Source organism: Sander vitreus, chromosome 20 (genome assembly GCF_031162955.1).
Source record: "Sander vitreus isolate 19-12246 chromosome 20, sanVit1, whole genome shotgun sequence".
NCBI classification, from domain to species: Eukaryota; Metazoa; Chordata; class Actinopteri; order Perciformes; family Percidae; genus Sander; species Sander vitreus.
The window spans coordinates 24,331,407-24,353,778 of record NC_135874.1 but is presented as its reverse complement, the minus strand read 5'-3'; the positions used below and the strand labels follow the sequence as shown (position 1 = coordinate 24,353,778).

The 22,372-nt window shown below is 41.8% G+C and overlaps 1 protein-coding gene across 1 annotated transcript in view; it reads left to right on the top strand.

The window, feature by feature from the left end:
* The window catches only part of pxdn (peroxidasin), a 64,663-nt gene that overhangs the window by 21,973 nt on the left and 20,318 nt on the right, over positions 1–22,372 (top strand). The window contains exons 6-15 of the mRNA XM_078276911.1: positions 1,225–1,296; positions 2,324–2,493; positions 6,480–6,597; positions 8,258–8,427; positions 9,596–9,868; positions 10,694–10,969; positions 13,938–14,050; positions 14,653–14,809; positions 16,414–16,522; positions 19,078–19,235. Of these exons, the coding sequence (XP_078133037.1) occupies positions 1,225–1,296; positions 2,324–2,493; positions 6,480–6,597; positions 8,258–8,427; positions 9,596–9,868; positions 10,694–10,969; positions 13,938–14,050; positions 14,653–14,809; positions 16,414–16,522; positions 19,078–19,235 (1,616 nt within the window). The remainder of the gene's footprint in view (positions 1–1,224; positions 1,297–2,323; positions 2,494–6,479; positions 6,598–8,257; positions 8,428–9,595; positions 9,869–10,693; positions 10,970–13,937; positions 14,051–14,652; positions 14,810–16,413; positions 16,523–19,077; positions 19,236–22,372) is intronic.

Genomic DNA, 22,372 nt, shown 5'->3' with positions numbered 1-22,372 from the left:
AGGTCATTTAAAAAATAATCTAGCTCCTCTGGCACAACTACAGCCTGTAGTGTGATTTGCAAAAATCCACAGCTCCCTGTTCAGATGCACCAATCAGGGCCAGGTCTAACTGTGTGTCAATCACTGCTCATGCACACGCATTCATTCTCCCTTGTGGAGGGAGGGGCTTAGGAGAATGTTTTTGGCTTTAGCAGAAAGGGGGGAGGGACTGAGAAGTTGTTGATGTTCAAATTCTTTTGGCTAAGTCCTGGATCTTCGCAATCCTACCTAAAACATCCTTAATGTGACAACTTCATATTCATTTTAATAGTGGTATTAATATTGTTGTTCCTGACCACTATAATACATAACGAGATGGATTAAATTGTTTTAATGTCTGTTAACATTTTTTATCCTCTGTTAATAAACAATCGGCTACATTTGTCAATTAATTAAAGCTGTGGTTCTCTTGCACACAGACAGCTATAATGTTTTATATGTAGCCTACAAGGGCTCTTGATATGAACCTTCTTGACAATGTGCAGATGTGAGGTCGCCTTGGCTTCTAAAACTCTCCACCAGATGTCTAAGGGTTGAAGAAAGTTCTGTTAAATTCCTCTTTCATTGTCCCTGTTTATGGGCCAGAGGCTGCCCAGCATATCCATACTTCCAAGTCACCGGAGAGGGAAAGTAGTAGTAGAGACACCTGCAAAACATGGGGGAAAGGGGAGGGAAGGAATTCCCAAATGCACACTCTTGTTGGCTTTTTGGGGAATATCTCCATGGTCACGGTCAAAGCAGTCACTTTGGCAAAGTGACCAGCGAGCATATCTGTAGATCGGTTCCTACAGATTGGGGTAGAAGATGAAGAACTGCATCAAGATTATCTTGATTTAGTCATTTAAGAATGAATAGTTTTAGGGGATTTTTTGAGGGGTGGAGCTTTGCATAAAAAGGAAACTGTTGACTGTTTTTAGCTAAGGAGTCTCCAGTTGAGTGGTCACAGCATGTCTGGGAAGATGATCATGTTTTATTCCCATTTGGAAAATGAAATATGTTAACAAAAGGCACATATTTAACTCCACTATAATTAGTTTGGTAAATTCATTAAAAAAAAATTATGAAAACTGATTCATACATTCAAAGTTCCTCATGAGTAAAACCATTGATGGACATAAATGTACTCTTTCAAACCAGCTATATACAGTGATAAATCATTTTATAGTTTTTCTCTCTCTCACTCAGGTTTTTGCACAACAACAGAATCACCCACCTAGTCCCGGGAACCTTCTCTCATCTTCAGGCCATGAAGCGATTGTAAGTGGAAAAGTCCCTAACAACCACTGAAACAGCTGTTTCACCAGAATGCATGTCTCTATCAATTTCTGTAGCTTACTCCCATGATACCTAGTATCAAGTGGGGCCTGTTGTCAGTTACATGCCATGTAGCCACATTACACTGTTCTCACGCTTCTTTGGCTGCAAGGTTGTTTCTATCACATGGCTCACAGCCCAGTCCTCCCCATAGTTTTGCTATTCTCTGTTTGACTCAGCTGCAGAGGAGATTTGAAGGGACTGTGGCGTAGGATATGATGAGGAAAGCAAATAAAATTAAATCCTAATATCCATCTTGCACAAAGGATGCTAATTGCCTCTGAAATATGAGAATGTGGGTTCTTACAAATGAGGACAGCTATCTATAATACAGCTTCAAACTCCAACCTCCTCCAGCCAACACACGGTGAAACACAATCAACAGTTTGGCCTCATCCCATTGCTTTCTCCCCTCTTTTCTCTGCCATGATTGACCGTCTAAGTATTTGTTGCATCCCAGGCCAGTGCTTTAAAAGCGATACTAAGAGAAACTGCAGTAGACTCGCATTGACTCTGATCATGGCATTTAGTGTTGGAGGATATATAAATGATCACTTAGACCCTGAAAGCACAAGTGTGACTAAACATAGTTTTTTCATAACACACTTTATCAAATGAAGCTTCACAAATGTAAACCTTGCCAGTTACATTTTCTGAAAATGTCATGGATAATGGACACATTGTGGTAGAACTAAAAGCTGGATGAGTTACCAGAAGAGGAGGCCAAGCAGAGAGAGAGTTTCCCACGGCACGAGGAGAGTTTCTTCCAATATGGCCCTGCTGAGCCCCACTGTTTGGCCTGAACTGGGCCTGGCTATGCCAGATCAGTTTTAGTTAATAAACTGCCAGAGAGGATTTACACTGCTGCATGCACAACTCCACAGCCACAGTATGCTTTATGGATCGACTACATGCCCATTTCTCACTTGCTATGTGTATGTGTGTCTGTGCATGTTGTCTGTGTGTTCAGGCGACTGGATTCCAATACATTAAACTGTGACTGTGAGCTGCTGTGGCTGGCTGACCTGCTGAAGCAGTATGCTGAGTCGGGCAATGCCCAGGCTGCTGCTACCTGTGATTACCCCAGCCGCCTGCAGGGCAGATCAGTGGCAACACTCACCGCTGAGGAGCTCAACTGTGGTATGGAAAAAATAACCTAACTTCCCACAGAGCATGACAATACCGGAATATCATGACATTTTCGTTGGCACATTTGAAACAGGGACAGTCATATTATAGTGTATTCTGTATTGGAAGTTAGACTGATTATCGCTGTGGAACTTTAATGTGCTGCAACATTAATGGAAAGCATTCTGACTTGGTTATTGAATGCCTGCTTATTGAAATGTAGTTTTAAATTGGGGCAACTTTTAAAATTGAGAGGAACACACATCTCGGCAAGCATACATGAATCCATACACACATGGTTGCATAGGAGCATGCATGTGGTTTCCATGTTCCTATTTCTATACACACTCTCCTAACTTAAACCACATCTCAGTCCACATACAAACCTACAGCCTTCCTGCCAGCAAATACCAGGTGTGCATAGTCACCCTGTCTCACATGTACACCCACAGACGCAGGTGTATCCTCTCCTTGTGTCTGAGATCTGCAGGCACCCAGCTGTTTTACTCTCCATACACCACCAGTTGTGTCTCTAGAGATCAGAGGTCTGGTCAGCATCAGCTTTAATGGCCAAGAAAGCGTATAAAGGCTACACGTCCAAGGAATTTGATTCCGATTTTTTTTGTTTCTCTCAATGTACTTAAACAGAAATAGAAAGATACAGCTAAAAACAAGGACAACAAAGGTAAACCTAAACATTTGACTACTATAAACATTTGTCTATTATGTACAATAGACGTGTGTGTGTGTGTGTGTGTGTATGTGTGTGTATATATATCTATATACACACACACATATATATATATATATATATATATATATGTGTGTGTGTGTGTGTGTGTGTGTGTGTGTATATATATGATTTAATATGCAGTGTGGAAAGGCAAATCCAAATCATTCCAGAATTTCAGTTAGTATGATCTGATTGCTGATCTACTATTTGTTCCGTACCAAAAATATTTAAAAACTCAAGTAACCAGCTAACTTGAATATTATCATGATTCTTGATGATTGAAATCCTTAGGTCTTGTTCTTGTTGGGTCTGAATGTTGAAATTAGAGAAGTGAATCATCTAGGTTGATGATCTGAGGCCAAAGACCTGAATTGTTTGTCAGTCTCATAATTATAGTCTTAAAGTATTTATTGGGTATCTTCATTGAGCAATGTTCGTTAATGTTCAATTTGTATCTCCCTCTAAAGTCATCAAATAATAAAATCTCACTTTCTATGATTTGTGAGATTTGTGCTGCTGCCAGACATACAGTAGTTTGACAGAAGATATCCTGCAGCTTTGTAGGCTGTATTGTGCCATGTTGTGTAGGATGCTATGTCAGTTCTTACGAACTTTTTATATATAATATCACATGAGAACTTAATAGTGCCATTATGTAGCTTTGTGTTTGGGACATGCTGATACCACAGTGAGGAAAATGTAATCAAATTGTTACTGTTCTTTACAAGGTACTCCAGCCAATCCTAACTACCTTTGCTTCCATTCCTCTTATAGCCCCAGATCAGAGGATACCTGGCATTAAATGCAAAATAATACAAATATTTATCTGGTCCTAGACCCCCTATATCTCTTGGCAATTATTTATTTATTTTATTATGTTATTTGTCAAAATCAAATGTACTCTAAAGAAGCATGGGAAAAACAAACATGACACACAAAGACAAAATTACATTCCCACTGCAATGCAGATTAGCAATTACTTTTAATAAGATGAATAATTATATGTTTAACAGATAGACTTTGGGTGGAGTATCACTTGCAAGCCAAAGGGAATTATGCTTAAGAACAGGTTTAAATTTAACACTGCAAGTAGAAAAGAGAGTCCACATTTCACTGTAAGTCTGTACGGCAGATTTTCAACCGTTAACAGGCGGTTTAAGCTCCTGCAGTAAATCCAACTGTCTTAGCTCTGCGTTTCCTCCAGCTCCCAGTGAATGCGGTAGTCTGAACCAGGCAGGCAGGTTAGTTGGCAACTGACTGTAACCCAACCACATTTAAATCTCAGCAGCTAATTTGATTGCACCAACTTGCCCATTCTTGCTAAATGTTACCCCCTCCACTTCATCTGTCTACATAGCAAGGCAGCAGAGTAAGAATGTCTGCTTGATGGAACATGATGGAAGCCATTCCACACCTCCCTCCCTCCCTCCTTGTTCTCCCTCTTCCCCCTGTAAATGAGGTGGAACAATGCACGGCGGGTTGAGCAGCTGTCACAACAGCCGTCCGTCTTGAGATGAAGTGCCACCTCCCTGCATAAGTGGTATCTGATGAGCCAGGCTTGCCTCCTCATTAGACCACGATGGAGGCCGGTTACCACAAACCGGATTTCCAACTGCAATTACAACCCCCAGTGTTAATGTGGAGCAATTTAGTGGTAAGAGGAGAGATGGGTTGATATTCTTCGTCTGAATTTCAGAAGCTTCTTATGAGTTTAGGTTTGGTTTACCTGCTGCTGTACACAGAAACAATCCATGGGATGGAGATATATCTATGTTAGCATATTAGAGAGAACCGCTTGAAAGAGTGTCTGTTCTGAAATGTCTGCCATATGTACAGTGAGTGTGTAGGGCAGGGGCCACAGAGAGATCATGTGCTGCATGTTGACGGGTGAGTGTGGGAGCTTTACGTTCTATTGGGGTAGAAGTTATTGTAATGTGTGTAAGATATTTTATAGGAACAATGGCCCTCGTTTATCAACCTAACATAGAAACCAGCGCAGATATGAACGCAGAAATCATCTTACAACAGGCTTCACGTGTGATTCATGAAACGTTCGTATCACACCAATCAGAGCGTAAGACTGGTCGTACAATGCAGCGGCTGGAAACGATCGTAATTGAAATATCACGCCCCAATATATTCTCGCTTTTGAGGCCTCGCCCCTACAATTTACGACATGGCGAGACGTAATCCGGCTAAGAAGCAGCACTTTTCAGAGGTGGAGATTGGAACCCTGATATTGCAGGTTCATTTGCACTAACGTGTGTACTATTTGGCAGCCTGAAAACTGGTATTAAAGGCTGTATGGAATGGAAAAAGATCACTGATGCAGTCAACAGTGTTGCCGTGGTAAATCGGACTCCAGCTGAAGTTTATTTAATTTATACATCCTTGACATATGTATGCCACAGTCCTAAAAGTAATATACAGGTTTATATTGCAATCTCTTAGGCCTACATTTACCTATATTTAAATAAACACACAGTAGCGGAGTTTATGCAGTGTCTTTTATTTTACTCATATTTTTTTTCATGAGTCAGAGCCAGGCAACAGCTGTGAGGGAGAGCGGGTGTCCTCCGCCCCCCCGTGCTGGACCACCACCCTGTCTCCTGACAGCAGAGGGGCTGGAAAAACAAGCTGAAATATTTCAATAGCAGAAATAAATCATTCACTTGTGGCCATCAACACTTTAAAAGAGAAACGAACACCTGAAGAATAAATAAAAATGTTGTCCATCATCATGTTTCCTGTATTGAATATCATTGCCAAACATAACACTATACCTTTTTAAAAGCGAGGAATAATATCCTGTCTCATTCATATAGCCCCAGTTGGGGCTGTGCTGGACACTGCTCTCTGGGCATCGGGTCATCTGGCTCCATCTCTACATTTATGGCACCCTGTTTTCCTGCTCGATGTTGTGCAGAATCCCACAGGCTAAACAATGTTGCAGACTTAGGGTCCCCCCCGCTGATGCAAGACAGAGCCATCTGCCCTTAATCAATCCGATGGAGCGCTCCACCATGGCCCGTGCACGTACGTGTGCACTGTTGTACCGGCGCATAGAGGTCCTCTAAAAGAGCCAGATCTGCCATTGCTGATAAGTGATCAACTGATGACTTCTCCTGTTAAACTGATTATATGCTGCACCGCAAGTCCACACTGACTCGAAAACTTGCATACACAAGTTCAGACCAGACAAACGGACACATAAATAAATAGACATGCATGTAAACCTGTGTAATTATGTGGCCTTTTCCTCCAGAGGTACCCAGGATCACCTCAGAGCCCCAGGATGTCGATGTTACATCAGGAAACACTGTCTACTTCACCTGTAGGGCTGAAGGCAACCCCAAACCACAGATCATCTGGCTCAGGAACAAGTAAGACACGTAATGTTATAGCCATGCTAAGTAACCCAATACTTTACTAGTTCCAGTTGAAAGATTGGTTAAACTTTCTATGAAGCCTGTCTCTATAATGCATTATAAACAGTTATGTGTGATAATCTGCTTATAATGCTCTATAAGTATAAGTCCAACTCTCTAAACATGCAGGCAACATGATGCAGCACACACAACTAGCAACATTAGCATCACACAGCTAGCTAGCTTACCGAGATAGATTGAAGAGGAAAACGGGACTTTCCAAGATTCCAGTTGCTTCCACTTTAGTTTCCTTCTGCTTTTAATAATTTGATTTCGTTTTACCACCTCTCATTTTAATGCTAACTGTCAAGTTCTTGCTGCTAATAATCTGTTTTCTTTGCTCCACTTGCTGTCTTACAAGCACATGTCCTCTCTCACGCAATCATGAAGGTGCATCATGATATGTCAACCAAATACAGCTAGAGGGCGGGACTTGACCAGCGTATCTCTCTGAGTGGCTGATGCTTCTCCACCCGTTCAGATAAACAAAGCAACGCATAAATACATGGGCTATTTTAACCATTTTCTGTTACTCAGTTGCACCAAATTGATTGTAAATATAAAGCTACATGGTATGGCATGGTATTACAACCATGAGAAAAACACTTTGATCCTTGCAAAAAACCGGGGAAGTAGAAATGGTTACAGGTATAATTTATATTTTGAGTAAACTGAGTCTTTACATTACATTAGTGAAATGTCGATCATTCAGTTGTTCTTTACCAAAAAGTTGTTTCAAATTGCAGCACTCAATTTCAGTTTTGACCACTTAAACATATAAATACATTTTACAAATTGTTCTTCTTGCATTGATTTAAAAAAAAAAAAGTCACTTTACTTAAAGCAAACAATGACCACTTATAGTGACTTATAATCACATTTATAATGTCGTATAGCAGTGATTATTATGCATTATAAAATGATGACGTATTAAATTATGAGAATTATAATACACTATGATCCTGCAAAAAATATGGTAGTTGGGGAGTCATGAGCAATTATAGACGATAATGATACTTAACCTTGTAAGTCATTATAAAATAGTTTATAATGTGTTATATTGTTATCAAGCATTATAATTATTCACAAGTGCTTATAACTATACTTATACATTGCTTATATTCATTTATATCAATATTTATGTTTTTATAAGTGTTTTATGTATGTGCAACTTGATCACCCAAATTTCCCTTTCAGTTTACCTTGACCTTGATTATGAACTCATTATAAATGTGTTCATAATGCATTATAGACACAAAGTAACCAGCAATTATAGAGTATTATAATATTTGACCTTATGTCATTATTAACATATTTTATGTGTTATGATTATAGTTATAAAGCATTATGATTATTCGTAAGTGCTTATAACTATACTTATAGAGCGTTATAAGCAGATTATAACACATAACTGTGTTTATAATACATTATAGAGACAGGCTTAATAGAAAGTGTTACCGAAAGGTTGATTTGATGTTTGTGTTTAGGTCCCATCACGTTTCAAATAAATGAACAAAAGTAACCAAGTTCTGACATTGCCATGTGAATAGGCTGTATACGTATACTGATTTAGGTTTAATTGGTTGTGATGTGTATCTCTGTGCACTCCTGACAGCAATGCTCTAAACATGCGTGATGATAGTCGTCTGAACCTGCTGGAAGACGGGACGCTAATGATTCAGGACACCAGGGAGACAGACCAGGGAGTCTACCAATGCATGGCCAAAAACGTGGCCGGGGAGGTCAAGACTTCACAGGTCACGCTGCGATATTTTGGAGCCCCCTGTAAGTAGCTGCTTTTAATCTCAACCTCTGCTCATCACAGGCAACCTGTGAACTACTAAAGATGCAGTGTGCAATATTTCATGCAGAAAGCTCAGTCATATCGATGTCCAGGCTAATTTACCTACATTGCAGACTGACCTGGAAAATCCAGAGTTGGGGCACTCTCTGGTGAAAGGTGAACCTCAAACAAAAAAACAGTTATTTCACCATCTCCACTCTTACCTCCACTCAGACAGAATTTGTCCAATCCTATTTTAATCTGCACTTGTTACCTTCATGTATTTATATTGTTTTGTTGGGTTGGAAAAGACTGGTGACATTTACAGTTTGAAGAACATGATGAGGCTTCCTGAATGAGTTCTCCTGGTTTACCTTGATGTCATTGTGCATGATACGGTACAACTAGTGGTTTACCATGTGCATGAGATCACATATGTGCGTAGAAACATGATATGAGCAAGGTGTCTGCACTGTGAGTAGCACCTTGGTTACCCTCAGAGTTCAGCAGGTCATATAACTGGGATGTCTCAATGAGCTGTGAGCAAAGCCCACTGCCTTTCATGTAAAACTTTCCTCCGTCATATACACACACACATATATATATATATATATATATATATATATATACACATACAAGTACAAGTACGTTATTTCCTCTATCTCTGTTGCTCTTTCTCTAGCTTCTGACTGCCAGACATGCATACACACTTAAATAGTACTCACACATCAATCAGTCATAGTCCCAATAGCTGTCGCTGTGGGAGATTTACACTGCTTTTGCAAGATGACCCAAGGGTCATTGCCGAGGTGACGGATGGCCCTAGTGACGACCCCTTGTTAAGGTAAAGTTTCTGAGAGCAGATGTTGTGCATTTCCTGTCTCTGCGTGATTGTAAACACCAGGCCTCTCGCTGGTAAATATTTCCTCTGAAATGGTGAGCAGTGTTTGCAAATGTCTCTGCTTTAGAGGCTCGGACATGCCGTAGTAGTGTGGACGCGAGGCGTAAATGTTGCAAAAGATTGTTGTTTTTAATCATAAACAGATAAGTGTGGATGTAGCCTCAATTAACTCAAACCAGAGACCCAGATGACAAATGTTATCACCTCTGACCAAATTAATCTAACCCCATTCTCACATTCTCCCCTCCCCCCTCCCACTGCTCCTCTAGCTCGGCCAAGTTTTGTGATCCAGCCTCAAAACACTGAGGTGCTGGTGGGAGAGAGTGTGACCCTGGAGTGTAGTGCCACAGGCCAACCGCAGCCCCGGGTCTCTTGGACAAAGGGCGATCGGACACCCCTGCCCAGCGACGCTCGCATCAACATCACCCCCTCCGGAGGGCTTTATATCCAGAACGTGGACCAGGCTGATGGGGGACAGTATACCTGTTTTGCCTCCAATAATGTTGATACCATACACGCTACAGCGTATATCATTGTACAAGGTAGGAATCAGAATTCCTTTTTCTCTGTTAGGTAAACTGACTTAGGCATTGGATTTATTAATAAATAAGACAGATTTCGTCTGAATTGCTTTTGGGTGATTTTCTCATCATAAAAATGTGTTAGCATTCCTTGAAAGCACTGCTGTTAAAAATTTGAATCTTGTCATTGCTTGTAATAGCTTCCTGCGTTTTTGATCATGCATCTCGTGTATTCAGCATGGTGTCTTTACTGTCCTTCAAATGTTTTAGCACACTGTAACTGGGGACTCATTAGAAGCCATTTGAAATCTAAATGGATTTATTCATATAACAATGCATTTCACAGATTAGAATCTGATACACAATTAGGCAAATGATTTTACTGCTATTATCCTGATTCTTCTGAGACATCAGGACCTGTAATCTCACATGAGGTAATCCAATACAAAGTTAATTTAATAAAAACAAGACTTACTGCTCAACCGGCACTGTCTCACCATACTGGAAGTCTCCATGCCACACAAATTAAATACAGTTATTCTTGCTCTTAAGGGCACTTGTTCCAGATCTTGCAGATGTCAGTTCCCAAGTGTCTAAATGTGTCTCAATCATTTTGAGATTTGACATCGACAAAATCAATCTTTATATTGCTCACATTACTAGTTAGGTTTTCTCTAACTGACTTATCCCCTGGACGTACTATATCTTCAGCTGTAATTGTTGGGAATCCGAGGTCTAATAGCTCCATAATGTGTCCTCAGTCTGCCATGGCAAGTAAAGGCTCCTATAAAGCTAGATTTCATTTTCATACAAAGTTTAAACCGCTTTTTTCCCTTCTGCCCCCAGCAATCCCCCAGTTCACAGTCACTCCACAGGACCAATCAGCCCTGGAGGGTCACACGGTGGACTTCCCCTGTGAGGCAAGTGGTTACCCCCAGCCGGTCATTGCCTGGACACGAGGGGGCAGTCCATTACCCCTAGACCGCCGTCATGTGGTCCTGGCTTCTGGTACTCTCCGCATCACTCGGGTGGCAGCTCATGACGAGGGCCAGTATGAATGCCAGGCAGTCAGCCCTGTGGGGACCGTGCGCACCGCTGTGCAGCTCAGCATCCAGCAAAGAGGTGAGAGTGTAGGGTGAAGCTTCAAAATGAATGGAGATGATGGGATCGGGCTAGGCGGTATTGTCTAAAATGTATATCACGGTAGAATTTGAAGCACGGACGTTAATCGTATCTATCAATGTTTGTTTTTCTTATAATTTTCAATATAAATGCTTCTAAAGGGGTAAAACACTGATATGGCAGCTATTTTACTGTATTACTAGGACATATTTCACATAGTACAGAGTCTGGCTGGACCCGAATATTAGACTATTTGGATATTTTTTCATCTGGTAAGTATTCATTTTTCAATTTTGGGATTTGGATATGCATTTTTTTTTTTTTGGTCTTTTTCTTTCTTTTTTTTCATTCTGTAGAATAACATAATCCTTAAAAATTAAAACCTTTTAATGAAACTGAAATACACGTGTTGCAGCGCATTGTTTACATTTCAGCTCAGTGTCAGTCTTTACTGTGTTATGCTGTCATTTACTCGTGTTTATCTCCTCTCCAGACACACACCCAGTGCAGAGCACAGACAAAGGTGCAATGATGACTCGGCAGTCCACTAACTTGTTGCTCTCACTACCACTATTACCTGCTCTGTTTTTACAATATTAGGTTGAAAAAACGTGCTTGCACGCAGAAATTCGCCATAGTGTCAAGATTAAGCTATGCTATAAGCAGAGGTCTACTCGCCGCTAGACTAATTTATACAGTTTAAACACTAAATACAAATAAATAACACCTATACAAATAAATAAATAAACTGAATGAATGCAGCGATATCCGTCCATCTCCTTCTCCATCGGAGAAATGTCTGGCTGAATCGAGTTATAACCGACCAGTCTGACGTAGAGGTCTGATTGGTTATACTGTAGTGGCCTGGTGTCTTTTTCAGGCGAGTCAATGAAGGTAAACACACTAACACTGACCCGTAATGAACACTACGGGTCAGCACGGTATAGTCAAATTTCATACTTTTGGGCAAATTCATACCAGTGAACTTTCTATACCGTTTAGACGGTCCACGCCTATAAAAAATAATGAGCACAAGATGTGTCAGGTCACAGTTACATTAAGTTAGATGCAGTTAACTATAAGTTGGAAGGAAGACTGAGCCATTTATCTGCTGGTAAAGATCCACTGCAGTGGTTAACATTATAGCCAATCAGTTTTATAAGACCGATAACTGAAAAGTGTGGCTGAAACATTCCTGTCATACACAGGCTGTCAGCGTGGCTGCTGAAAGGCCCTTTTCAAACACTGCATGTTCAAGAGGGTTGGAGTGGTGCAGTGCTCTCAGTGCGCTCATTTGTCATTTTCACACAAATCTTAAAAGGTTATTGCATTGCATGTATACACTGAAAGATATATAGCAATGTGTGTGTGTGCGTCATTTATTTGGGCAAGTTCTTCATCTTTATGTGCAAATATGTGCCATGCAAATATACTACACTGTATTATACTATACTGTAATTCATTCTGCATGTGCAAATGTGTTTGCTTGTGTTTTTGTTCAGAAGAAGGCATACATAAGTAAGTGTGTGTGTGTGTGTGTGTGTGTGTGTGTGTGTGTGTAAATTACAGGCTTGGCATAGCACAGGAAAGCATGGCAGTCTGTAATCCTGTGATGACACCATGTTTTTCCATGTAGTAATGGCTGTTAACATGGCACAAAGTACACGTTGCATAATGGCCCCACACTGTTAAATCACTGTACAAGCCCACAACCTTGCTGGCAGTGTATGATGGCTGCCTTATTATATGAGCGCTGTGCAGAGGAATAGACAAAGCATTAGAAGAAAGTGAAAGCAGGGATTTAAGGGGATTTTTCTTCTGTGGATGTGCAGCCTTTGTCGCATCCCACAACACTCTCTCTCTCTCTCTCTCTCTCTCTCTCTCTCTCTCTCTCTCTCTCTCTCCCCCCCAATTTCCTGTCTGCCTCTTCAACTTTCCAACGAAGGTGAAGATGGCATTGTTTTTTTTTTGTTTTTTTGTTCACATCGCAGATTTCTCTGACAGGGAGTGCTACTGGCAACACATTGCCTGCAGCTTTGATACTGTGTAATGTACACTGCAGTGTACCCTGTGTTTTAGAAAGTTAAACTTTGATTTAATGACAGTTAATTAGTGTCAGACTCCTATGAAACTGCCTCCCATCCCACTTTGTTGTGTTTCTAAAACTTGTGGGATTTTCCCATGGCCAGGTGGCTTACTGCTGGCTGCTGCTGGGAACCATGAAGGAATTTGAACATGGTGTAGGGGGGGGGGGGGGCAAACACCCACCCTCTCCCAAACACCATCTCAGCTGCAGAAGGGTGTTATCATGTCTTAGTCAGTATAACACACTGTGACTCACTCTGTATAACAATGCTCAACAATGTGTGTGTTGGTGAGGGGAGGGGGAGATAAGTGACTGCTGACCTACTCAATCTCTGTACACAAATGGAAAACATCTCTTCACTTCATGTCATTTAAAAAAGTGCATATATATATGTGTATGTATCATGTCTGTGTGGTAAGGTTCATCGATTAAAAACAAAAAAGTAGTTGACACTGCTTACACAACATGTTGGAAGGAAAAAGAAAAGAAAACCAGTATATATACATATATATGACATCAATTTGTTCCACTATGAGCAATTGCTCTTCACTATTTGCTACCACATGAAGCAATGCATTCTTTCCTTTTCAAAATGCAGTACATATGCCTTCATCTCCCTTTGAACTCCACACAGACTTTAAGATGGTTCATATTTTGTAGCTCTTTAATAATGGAAAGAAAAATAGCAACTGCAGTGTAACACAAACACTGAGTGTGTGCGTGAGTATGTTCTGTGAATATATACGAGACAAAGATAAGTCTCAAGGTTTCATGTCTGCTGTGATTGATTATAAAATGCAGTTTACATGTACAATACTTTGAACAGTGGTGGATTATCACTAACACATGCGTATGTGTGTGTGTATGTTTTAACTCATTCAGTAACGCCTGTTTTCACAAATGCTCCAAGGGACCTGACGGCGGAGTCTGGCCAGGACGTCCAGATTCCCTGCAGCGCTCAGGGCCAGCCACAACCTGTCCTCACCTGGAACAAGGTTAGATGACAAACCACCTGTTGGCTGAGGAAGGTGCCCGTCACCTCCTCACCACAGAGCTCATGTGGTTAGACAAGTGCTTACGTGGCTGAAGGAGAACAATAAAGACAAAAGGGACTGGGGCCAGGAAATGATGTGTGGTTACTTTGTCATTATATAAATCTATGCAAATAATGACCATGAAATAATTATTAATGTTTGAGTTATTCAAGTTGAAGTTTCCGTCCAAACACATCTATGTAAACTTAATCTCGCATAGCCAGACCTATCTTCTATAGTCTGGCTTCCCCACTTATCTGTTCTGGGATGGGGTATTAAAACGCTCTGACTTGTTTGTATTTCTTTAAATCAATCCCAATCGTCTTGGGCGGCACTAAGCCCCGGATGCAGCAACGGTGCCCTCAGATGTTAGGCTTAATCCCAGGACTGTAAATCCAGTAAACCAGACTAATATAACTAAACAGCTCAGTGGACTGATACAACTGGTCCCATATGTGAGACTCTTAATCACTGTCTCGCAGTTTGATACCCACCTCCACATGCTAGCTCCCAGGCTCATGACCTCTTCCCTTTGTCCCACCTCCCCACCCTCTCTCTCCCAGGATGGTGTACAGGTGACAGAGAGTGGCAAGTTCCACATCAGCCCTGATGGTTATCTAGAAGTGAAAGACGTGGGCACGGCTGATGCTGGACGCTACGAGTGTGTCGCTCGCAATCCCATCGGCTACCAGGTTGCCAGCATGGTGCTTACTGTCACAGGTAAAACACAAGTGATGCGAGCAGCTCATAACGCTTCTGCTGTAATTTTTTCACTTTCTGGTTTAGGGACAGGGACAGTTAGTACACCATATTAGAGAGTAAGGGGTGAACATGTTGCTTATCAATGCTGTAGCAAATTTAGTCACATGGGGGATAAAACCTCAGGTGAACTATGGTGTTTTGTAATATGTAAATCTGCTGTCAAATGAAAAAAAAATTATCTGATAATATTATAGCTTAAATCGTGAAGTAAATTGTGACGTATAATTATTATTCTTGTTGTAAATCATATAGCATTACCATAAATCTTGCATGCAGAAGACACCAATTTGCTGCAGAATAAAAATACAGCACTGGACCTCACACTCAGTGTACAAAATACAAGTGACACTCCCTCTCTTCATGCAGCACTAATGTGGGGAATCATTGTCGGTCAAAGCCATTATCCTTGATTTTAATTCAATTTCATTTTCAATTGGCAAGACAATTTTGCCAAAGCATTTTAATACAAACATGTCTTGCTGCCACTCTACAGCAGTCCTCCCTCTCCTAGTAGGACCGGAAGGCTCTCTAAATCGCTTAGATAGAGGAACCTTGGGAATATTTGTATTATTGTTTGTACATTATTGGTCTCTAAGACTTTCATATTGGCTGCATTCTCTGGTTACAGTAAGAACACAAGCTCTCCTCTCTGGGCAGCCAGGTCTGTCTGTGTCTGCCTACTTCCACTGCCAGGTTGGGTTCACTCAGTCTGTACTTAGTCAGTGTTTTGTTCAGTTTTCAAGTAGGTTGCCAAAGTGTACTCTCTGTTTATGGATAGATAGGTTTCCATTTTGTTATGTGCTATTATTAGTTCTACTTGTTAGTTCCAATAATCTATGTATTTTTCTTTTTAATTCATCATAATTTGGTTGGGTTTAGTTTTTTGAGTGTATGTGTCCTGAAGCTAAGGTGGTCGTGGTGTAATGACTGTTTGTTTGCTCAGCCTCAGGGCACGTAGGCAGAGGGTACTCCTTTGTTGGTTTGACTCCTAGCAGCAGATCATTTTAAATCTCTGATTTAAATATTTACCAGTCACAAAGAAGCCTGCTGACATTTCTCAGGAAGGACCGCAGCACTCCGCCTGTGAACCATAAACTGTATCAATGTGCTCAGTTGTTGTTGTCCTCACGTCACAATCTCACTGTGTTCAGTGGAACACTAAGATGAAGAATTGTGCCAGAAATGTGTTCATTACAAATTGAGGAGGGAAGCTGAAGTGCAGCACCTTAAAAGGTTCAGTCACTTACAGGAACCTGAGCTCTATTTTCCAACCTTTGTTTTTATCCCTTAAATGTGTTTTGGCCCCTGTTAACCTCATGTATCATAGAATGTAGTTGCACTGGGTTGTGTAAATGGCATAAATACTTAAACAATATATATTTTTGTTAACATTTAAATGAGTGAGAAAGTAGAAAATACATTTTCCTCTTTTTTGTTAGTTATGTTGAGCAACCACGCATATGCCCCAATGAAGTTGCAGGTCCAAACATTTTTTGATTAGGTCTTTTAACTTAGTTCAACTTTGTTCTAATCAGCCTATGTCTGTCTCTGTGTGACAACAGTTCCTGCAGTCAGCAGAGAGGGGGACACCTTTGTGAGCACGTCCATAGAGCTAGCCATCCGTAATGTGGACAGTGCTATTGAGTCAACAAGGAGACGTCTCTTTGATGGGTAAGAGCAAACTCACACAATAAACACACACAGTGACTCTTGTTGTAGGTTATTGTAAGTTCCTAAAATGATTGTATCAGTAAGCTATGCTGTTCACTTATTCACTTATTATGGCCAACATATGTAATCTTATAATCAAAATGCAGTGCAAATTAAGATTGTGCTTAATATTCACATTTAACACTCGCATTCCCCAATATTCGTTAAATATCGTAAAGACTTGTAATCAGCTGAGAACAGAATTTGGGGGTTTGACCACATATATGGAGAGGCTAGCATTCACACTATCATGTGGTTCTGATTTGCAATATATGTTCTCTCTTACTCTACATCTGCTATGGAGAAAAGGCTGTGTACTGCCAGTGCGTTTGATTAGGCTTACTTTTAATAGCCGCTAAGTCTACAACTTAATGCAGTTCCAAATAATATACTGTTGAAATTAAAATGAGCGCTCATATACAGTAGCACAGTTTATTTCTTATTTCTTTTTGCTATATTGCACTTTAGAAACTTAAATGTCTTTAAAATGAAATGCATATTTAATATAGATTGTAATGAAGCAAATGAGAGACGAATCTTCAACAACTTAATGTCATTAGTTCTTTTACATTTGAACTATTTTGCCAGAGACTACAGACTCAGTCCAGAGCTACAAGCTCATGGGGCCAAAGTTAGAATACAAATGGCTTGTCTCACATCATCTTGGCACATGACTTGCATGTTCCAAGTCTGAGTCAGAGCCTTCAGGGAAAGAGTGTGGCCATTCAGAAGGGCTGCTAACACTGCTGCTCTTTCCCGTTTCAGTGCACGTATCCCGTTTTTAAAGTTGCAGATCAGAGTTCTCCAAATATAAATGGTGCCTCAGGGTGCAGTACTGACAGCCATTTAGTCTGACAGCTGCAGTCAATATTTGTGATTGCTACTTAACAGCTTTTCATTATATCTTTATCAATGTTTTTTTCATCAGTGCATCGACGTAATAATTTCCAGGATGATAAAGGAAATGATTTGGTCTTGAAGTCTTTGTTTATCCGGCGGAGTTTTCTTTGCACTCTGTCACTGTTAGAGATGTAGGTGGTTTCAACATAGCTTATAAGTGTTTCCATCCTGTTGAATGATGTGGTTAGCAGCTGTGTTTTCCTTGGCATGCACACACATGCACTCTGCCCACACATGCATGCACAAATACAGTGTACAAACTCATGAAGAAGAGAAATGCATACATGAACACATAGTGGTAACCTGAATTGAGATCAGGGGATTTCAAGCTCTCTTTAATGCCTATCACAGATTAAGAGGCAGCATCCTCCTTGGCTGATGGCACCAGGGTCTTAAAACATGGTTTGGAAATAAACCAGAATGACATTGGAGAATGAGAGCGTATCAGGAGAAAAGCTAGTACCACTTGTTACTCTGATCACAAAGCACATAGGCGGTGTTGCTGCTCACCCGGATTTTCCACCAGGCGCGTCTGTGCTGTGTTTCGGCTGCGCTGCGGTTTTGTTCCGTCCTCCGCCACGTGCCATACCACGCCAGGAGCGTCTCAGAAGCAGAGTTTTCATTGTTCTGGGACGTGCCATGACGCTGTTGGTTAAATATCAAGCATTGACCTGAATGGCCGCATTTGCTCGTGGTGGTCGCATCCGGAACGCAGCGCATGGTGGAAAATAGGGGTCGGTGTCAGACAGTTAGACCTTGAGTGTTGTATGTTGATGGCAGCAGCTGTTCCTTATAGAAACAAATTGCATCTGTGACGCTAGCACGAAAACAATAATTTCAACGCATTGATGAGTCTTGACAACAGCTCTCCTGGCCACAACAATATTGAAAATGGTGTAAAAAAAATTATTTTACCACAGAATTTATGTAAAACACTGATAGTATAGTGTGTGCGAATAAAATAAAAATGTGTTGCACTATAATATGATAATACAATAAATAATTAAAATCATTATATTTAATAGCTTGTATATTCTACATGTATCTTTTATGTTCACTATAGAATATATGCATTTGGAGTGTGTTGCTGCTGTAACGGAATTCCAATACAAAGCTCTCAACTCAACAGATTTTTGCCAAAAATGTTTTAAACCCATTAACATGTCAAAGAAAGTGTTCATGTTTCAATAGTAACTTGGCTTACACATGCATTATGGCATAATCTAAATGTGCTTGCCAAATGAGACAATTTATGTTTTTTGGTTTTCATCTTGGTCTGGGTTAACACCTGTGGGTCTGGCACGTGTCTTAATGGTTTGCCAGTGAAGTCCAAATGAATGCGTGTTTAAAAAAGTATGACTGAAATGACAAAGGTGTTTGTGCATATTTTGGCCTTCTTCCGGTTTGAACATCTCTCTAGCTGCAGCCAAGACATTGTCTACGGTGTCTGCTTTTCCTTTATTTGGAAAAAAGAAGAAAAGATTTACCCAGAAGAACGTCATATGATAATCAAATGTCTCTACACATAACATCATATCCATTGTATCTTCTCCTTCGTCACACTTTTGTTCTCTCCCCACTCCCTTACACCATCTCTCTATCCCTCATCCCTCCAGTCAGCCTCGTACCCCAGGAGAGTTGCTAGCTCTTTTCCGGTATCCACGTGACCCCTACACAGTGGAGCAGGCACGTGCCGGGGAGATCTTCGAGCAGACTCTTCTGCTCATCCAGAACCATGTCAACCAGGGTCTCATGGTTGACACCAACGGCACCGGTGAGTCTTATAACCAAATAATCAGAATCAGAAAGGGTTTTATTGCCAAGTATGTTTTTTTTTAACACATACAAGGAATTTGTTTTGGTGATGTTGGTGCACGTCACACATTCTTTAGATTGAATATTAAACAATATAAGTATAGGTACAAACAATATAAGTATATTTACACAGTATGTATTAAGTTAAAATTAAAGAATAAATAAAGATATAAATAAAAAATAAAGAGCAAAGAGCATTACAGCAGAGAGAGAACAGTGGCATGAAGGTGGAGTGTCAGGGTGGTTTCCGGGCCTTGTTAATAAGGCTAGTGGCGGAGGGGAAAAAGCTGTTCATGTGACGTGAGGTTTTGGTCTTGATGGACCTCAGCCTCCTGCCAGAGTGGAGTGTCTCAAAGAGTTTGTGACCGGGGTGGGAGGGGTCGGCCACAATCTTTCCAGAACGCTTCAGAGTCCTGGTGGCGTATAGGTCCTGGAGCGGCGGCAGATTGCAGCCAATCACCTTCTCTGCAGACCGAATGACACACTGCAGTCTGCCCTTGTCCTTGGCAGTGCTAGCAGCCTACCAGATGGTGATGGAGGATGTGAGGATGGACTCAATGATGGCTGTGTAGAAGTGCACCATCATTGTCTTTGGCAGGTTGAATTTCTTAAGCTGCCGCAGAAAGTACATCCTCTGTCGTGCTGGAGCTGATGTTCAGGTCCCACTTGAGATCTTGGGAGACGGTAGTTCCCAGGAAGCGGCAAGACTAATTGTGGAGCCACAGAGGGTGATGGGGGCAGGTGGGGCTGGGTTCTTCCTGAAGTCCACAACCATCTCCACTGTCTTTAGAGCGTTGAGCTCTAGATTGTTTTGCTTGCACCAGGTCACCAGGTGGTCAGCCTCCCACCTGTAGGCGGACTCGTCACCATCAGAGATGAGTCCAATGAGGGAGGTGTCGTCCGCAAACTTCAGAAGCTTGACAGACTGGTGACTGGAGGTGCAGCTGTTGGTGTACAGGGAGAAGAGCAGGGGGGAAAGAACACAGCCCTGGGGCGATCCGGTGCTGATGGTCTGTGAGTCGGAGACGTGTTTCCCCAGCTTCACATGCTGCTTCCTGTCAGCCAGGAAGTCAGTGATCCACCTGCAGGTGGAGTCAGGCACACCAAGCTGGGAGAGTTTCTCCTGGAGCAGAGCCGGGATGATGGTGTTAAAGGCAGAGCTGAAGTCCACAAACAGGATCCTGGCGTAGGTTCCTGCGGAGTCCAGGTGCCGGAGGATGTAGTGGAGGGCCAGGTTGACTGCATCGTCTACAGACCTATTGGCTCTGTAGGCAAACTGCAGGGGGTTCAGGAGGGGGTCAGTAATGACTTCATAACCACAGAGGTCAGGGCGACAGGTCTGAAGTCATTAAGTCCTGTGGTCCTTGGCTTCTTGGGGACAGGGATTATGGTTGAGGTCTTGAAGCAGGCTGGCACGTGGCATTTCTCCAGTGAGGTGTTAAAAATGTCTGTGAACACTGGAGACAGCTGATCAGCACAGTGCTTCAAGCTGGATGGGGAGACAGCATCCGGTCCAGCAGCTTTCCTGGGGTTCTGTCTCCTAAAGAGTCTGTTGATGTCCCTCTCATGGATGGAGAGAGTTGTCACTGAGGTGGGTGGAGGGGGGGACCTTTATGGAGGGCACTGGTGGGGAGGCCCAGGACCCTGCTGAGGTGGGGGAGGTGGAGGTGAAGCACAGTGGCTGTAGCTGTAGGGAGGTGTCGTGGGGGATGGTGTCAGGACTGTCCTTTTGTCTTTCAAATCGACAGTAGAACTCGTTCAGGTCGTTGGCTAGGTGTCGGTCATTGAAGGAATGGGGGGTTTTAGGTTTATAGGTGGTGGTCTGCCTCAGTCCTTTCCAGACAGTCGCAGAGTCGTTAGCTGAAAACTGGCGTTGGAGCTTCTCAGAGTACCGTTGTTTAGCCTCCTTCACTGCCTTGCTAAACTTGTACTTCAATTCTTTTAAATCTGTCTTTGTCCCCACTCCTGAACGCCTCTTCCTTAGTCAGCCTTAACCTTCTGAGTTTGGCTGTGAATCAGGGTTTGTCATTGTTGTAACTCACCCTGGTGCTTGATGGAACACAGCAGTCCTCACAGAAGCTGGTGTATGACGTCACAGCCTCTGTGTACTCATCCAGACTGTTGGTAGCAGTCCTGAACACATCCCAGTTAGTAGAATCCAAACACGACTGGAGATCCTCCACAGCCTCACTGGTCCACTTCCTTGATGTCCTCACTACAGGTTTGCAGAGCTTTAGTTTCTGCCTGTAGGCGGGGATCAGGTGAACCATGACGTGGTCAGAGAAACCCAGTGCAGCACGGGGGACGGCGTGATAAGCATCCCTGACTGTGGTGTAACAGTGATCCAGAATGTTCTCCTCTCTGATCGGACATTTAATATGCTGTCTATATTTAGGGAGTTCATGAGTGAGGTTCCCTTTATTAAAGTCTCCAAGGACAATAACTAGGGAGTCCGGGTTGGTCCGCTCCACACACAGTATCTGGTCGGCGAGCATGCGCTGTGCGTCCTGCACGTTGGCCTGCGGTGAGATGTAAACACCGACCAGAATGAATGAATAGAATTCACGGGGGAAAAATAAAAAGGCTTACAGTTTATGATGAAATATTCCAGGTCAGGAGAACAATGCTGCTGGATCACTGTCATGTCGTTGCACCAGCCGCTGTTGATGTAGAAACCGATTCCTCCACCTTTAGTTTTGCCGGAGAGAAATATTCTGTACTGCTACTAAAAGGGGCCAACCAGGCTGTCGTACCTTTTGTTACTTTCCATCATTATGTGCTTATTTTACCGTAAATGTTGTCTAGCAACTTGATAGCTCTACGTAGTGACTTTGACGTCTTTATTTACACAATTCTTTGAAATTGTCAAACTCCATATTAAGTTTTCTTTAGATTGTGGATGCTCGTGATAATTAAAATCACACTTTGACTTAGTGCGTGACAGCGATGTTTTTTTTCTATACAAACCAAACACTGGCAACCACAAACATTGAGCTGTTGTATAGCACGACCTTCTAAAATTAAAAAATAGTTAGTTTAACCTGCTTTCTTTATTACATCTTTTACTATATAGTAATATTGATATTGCATCACAAT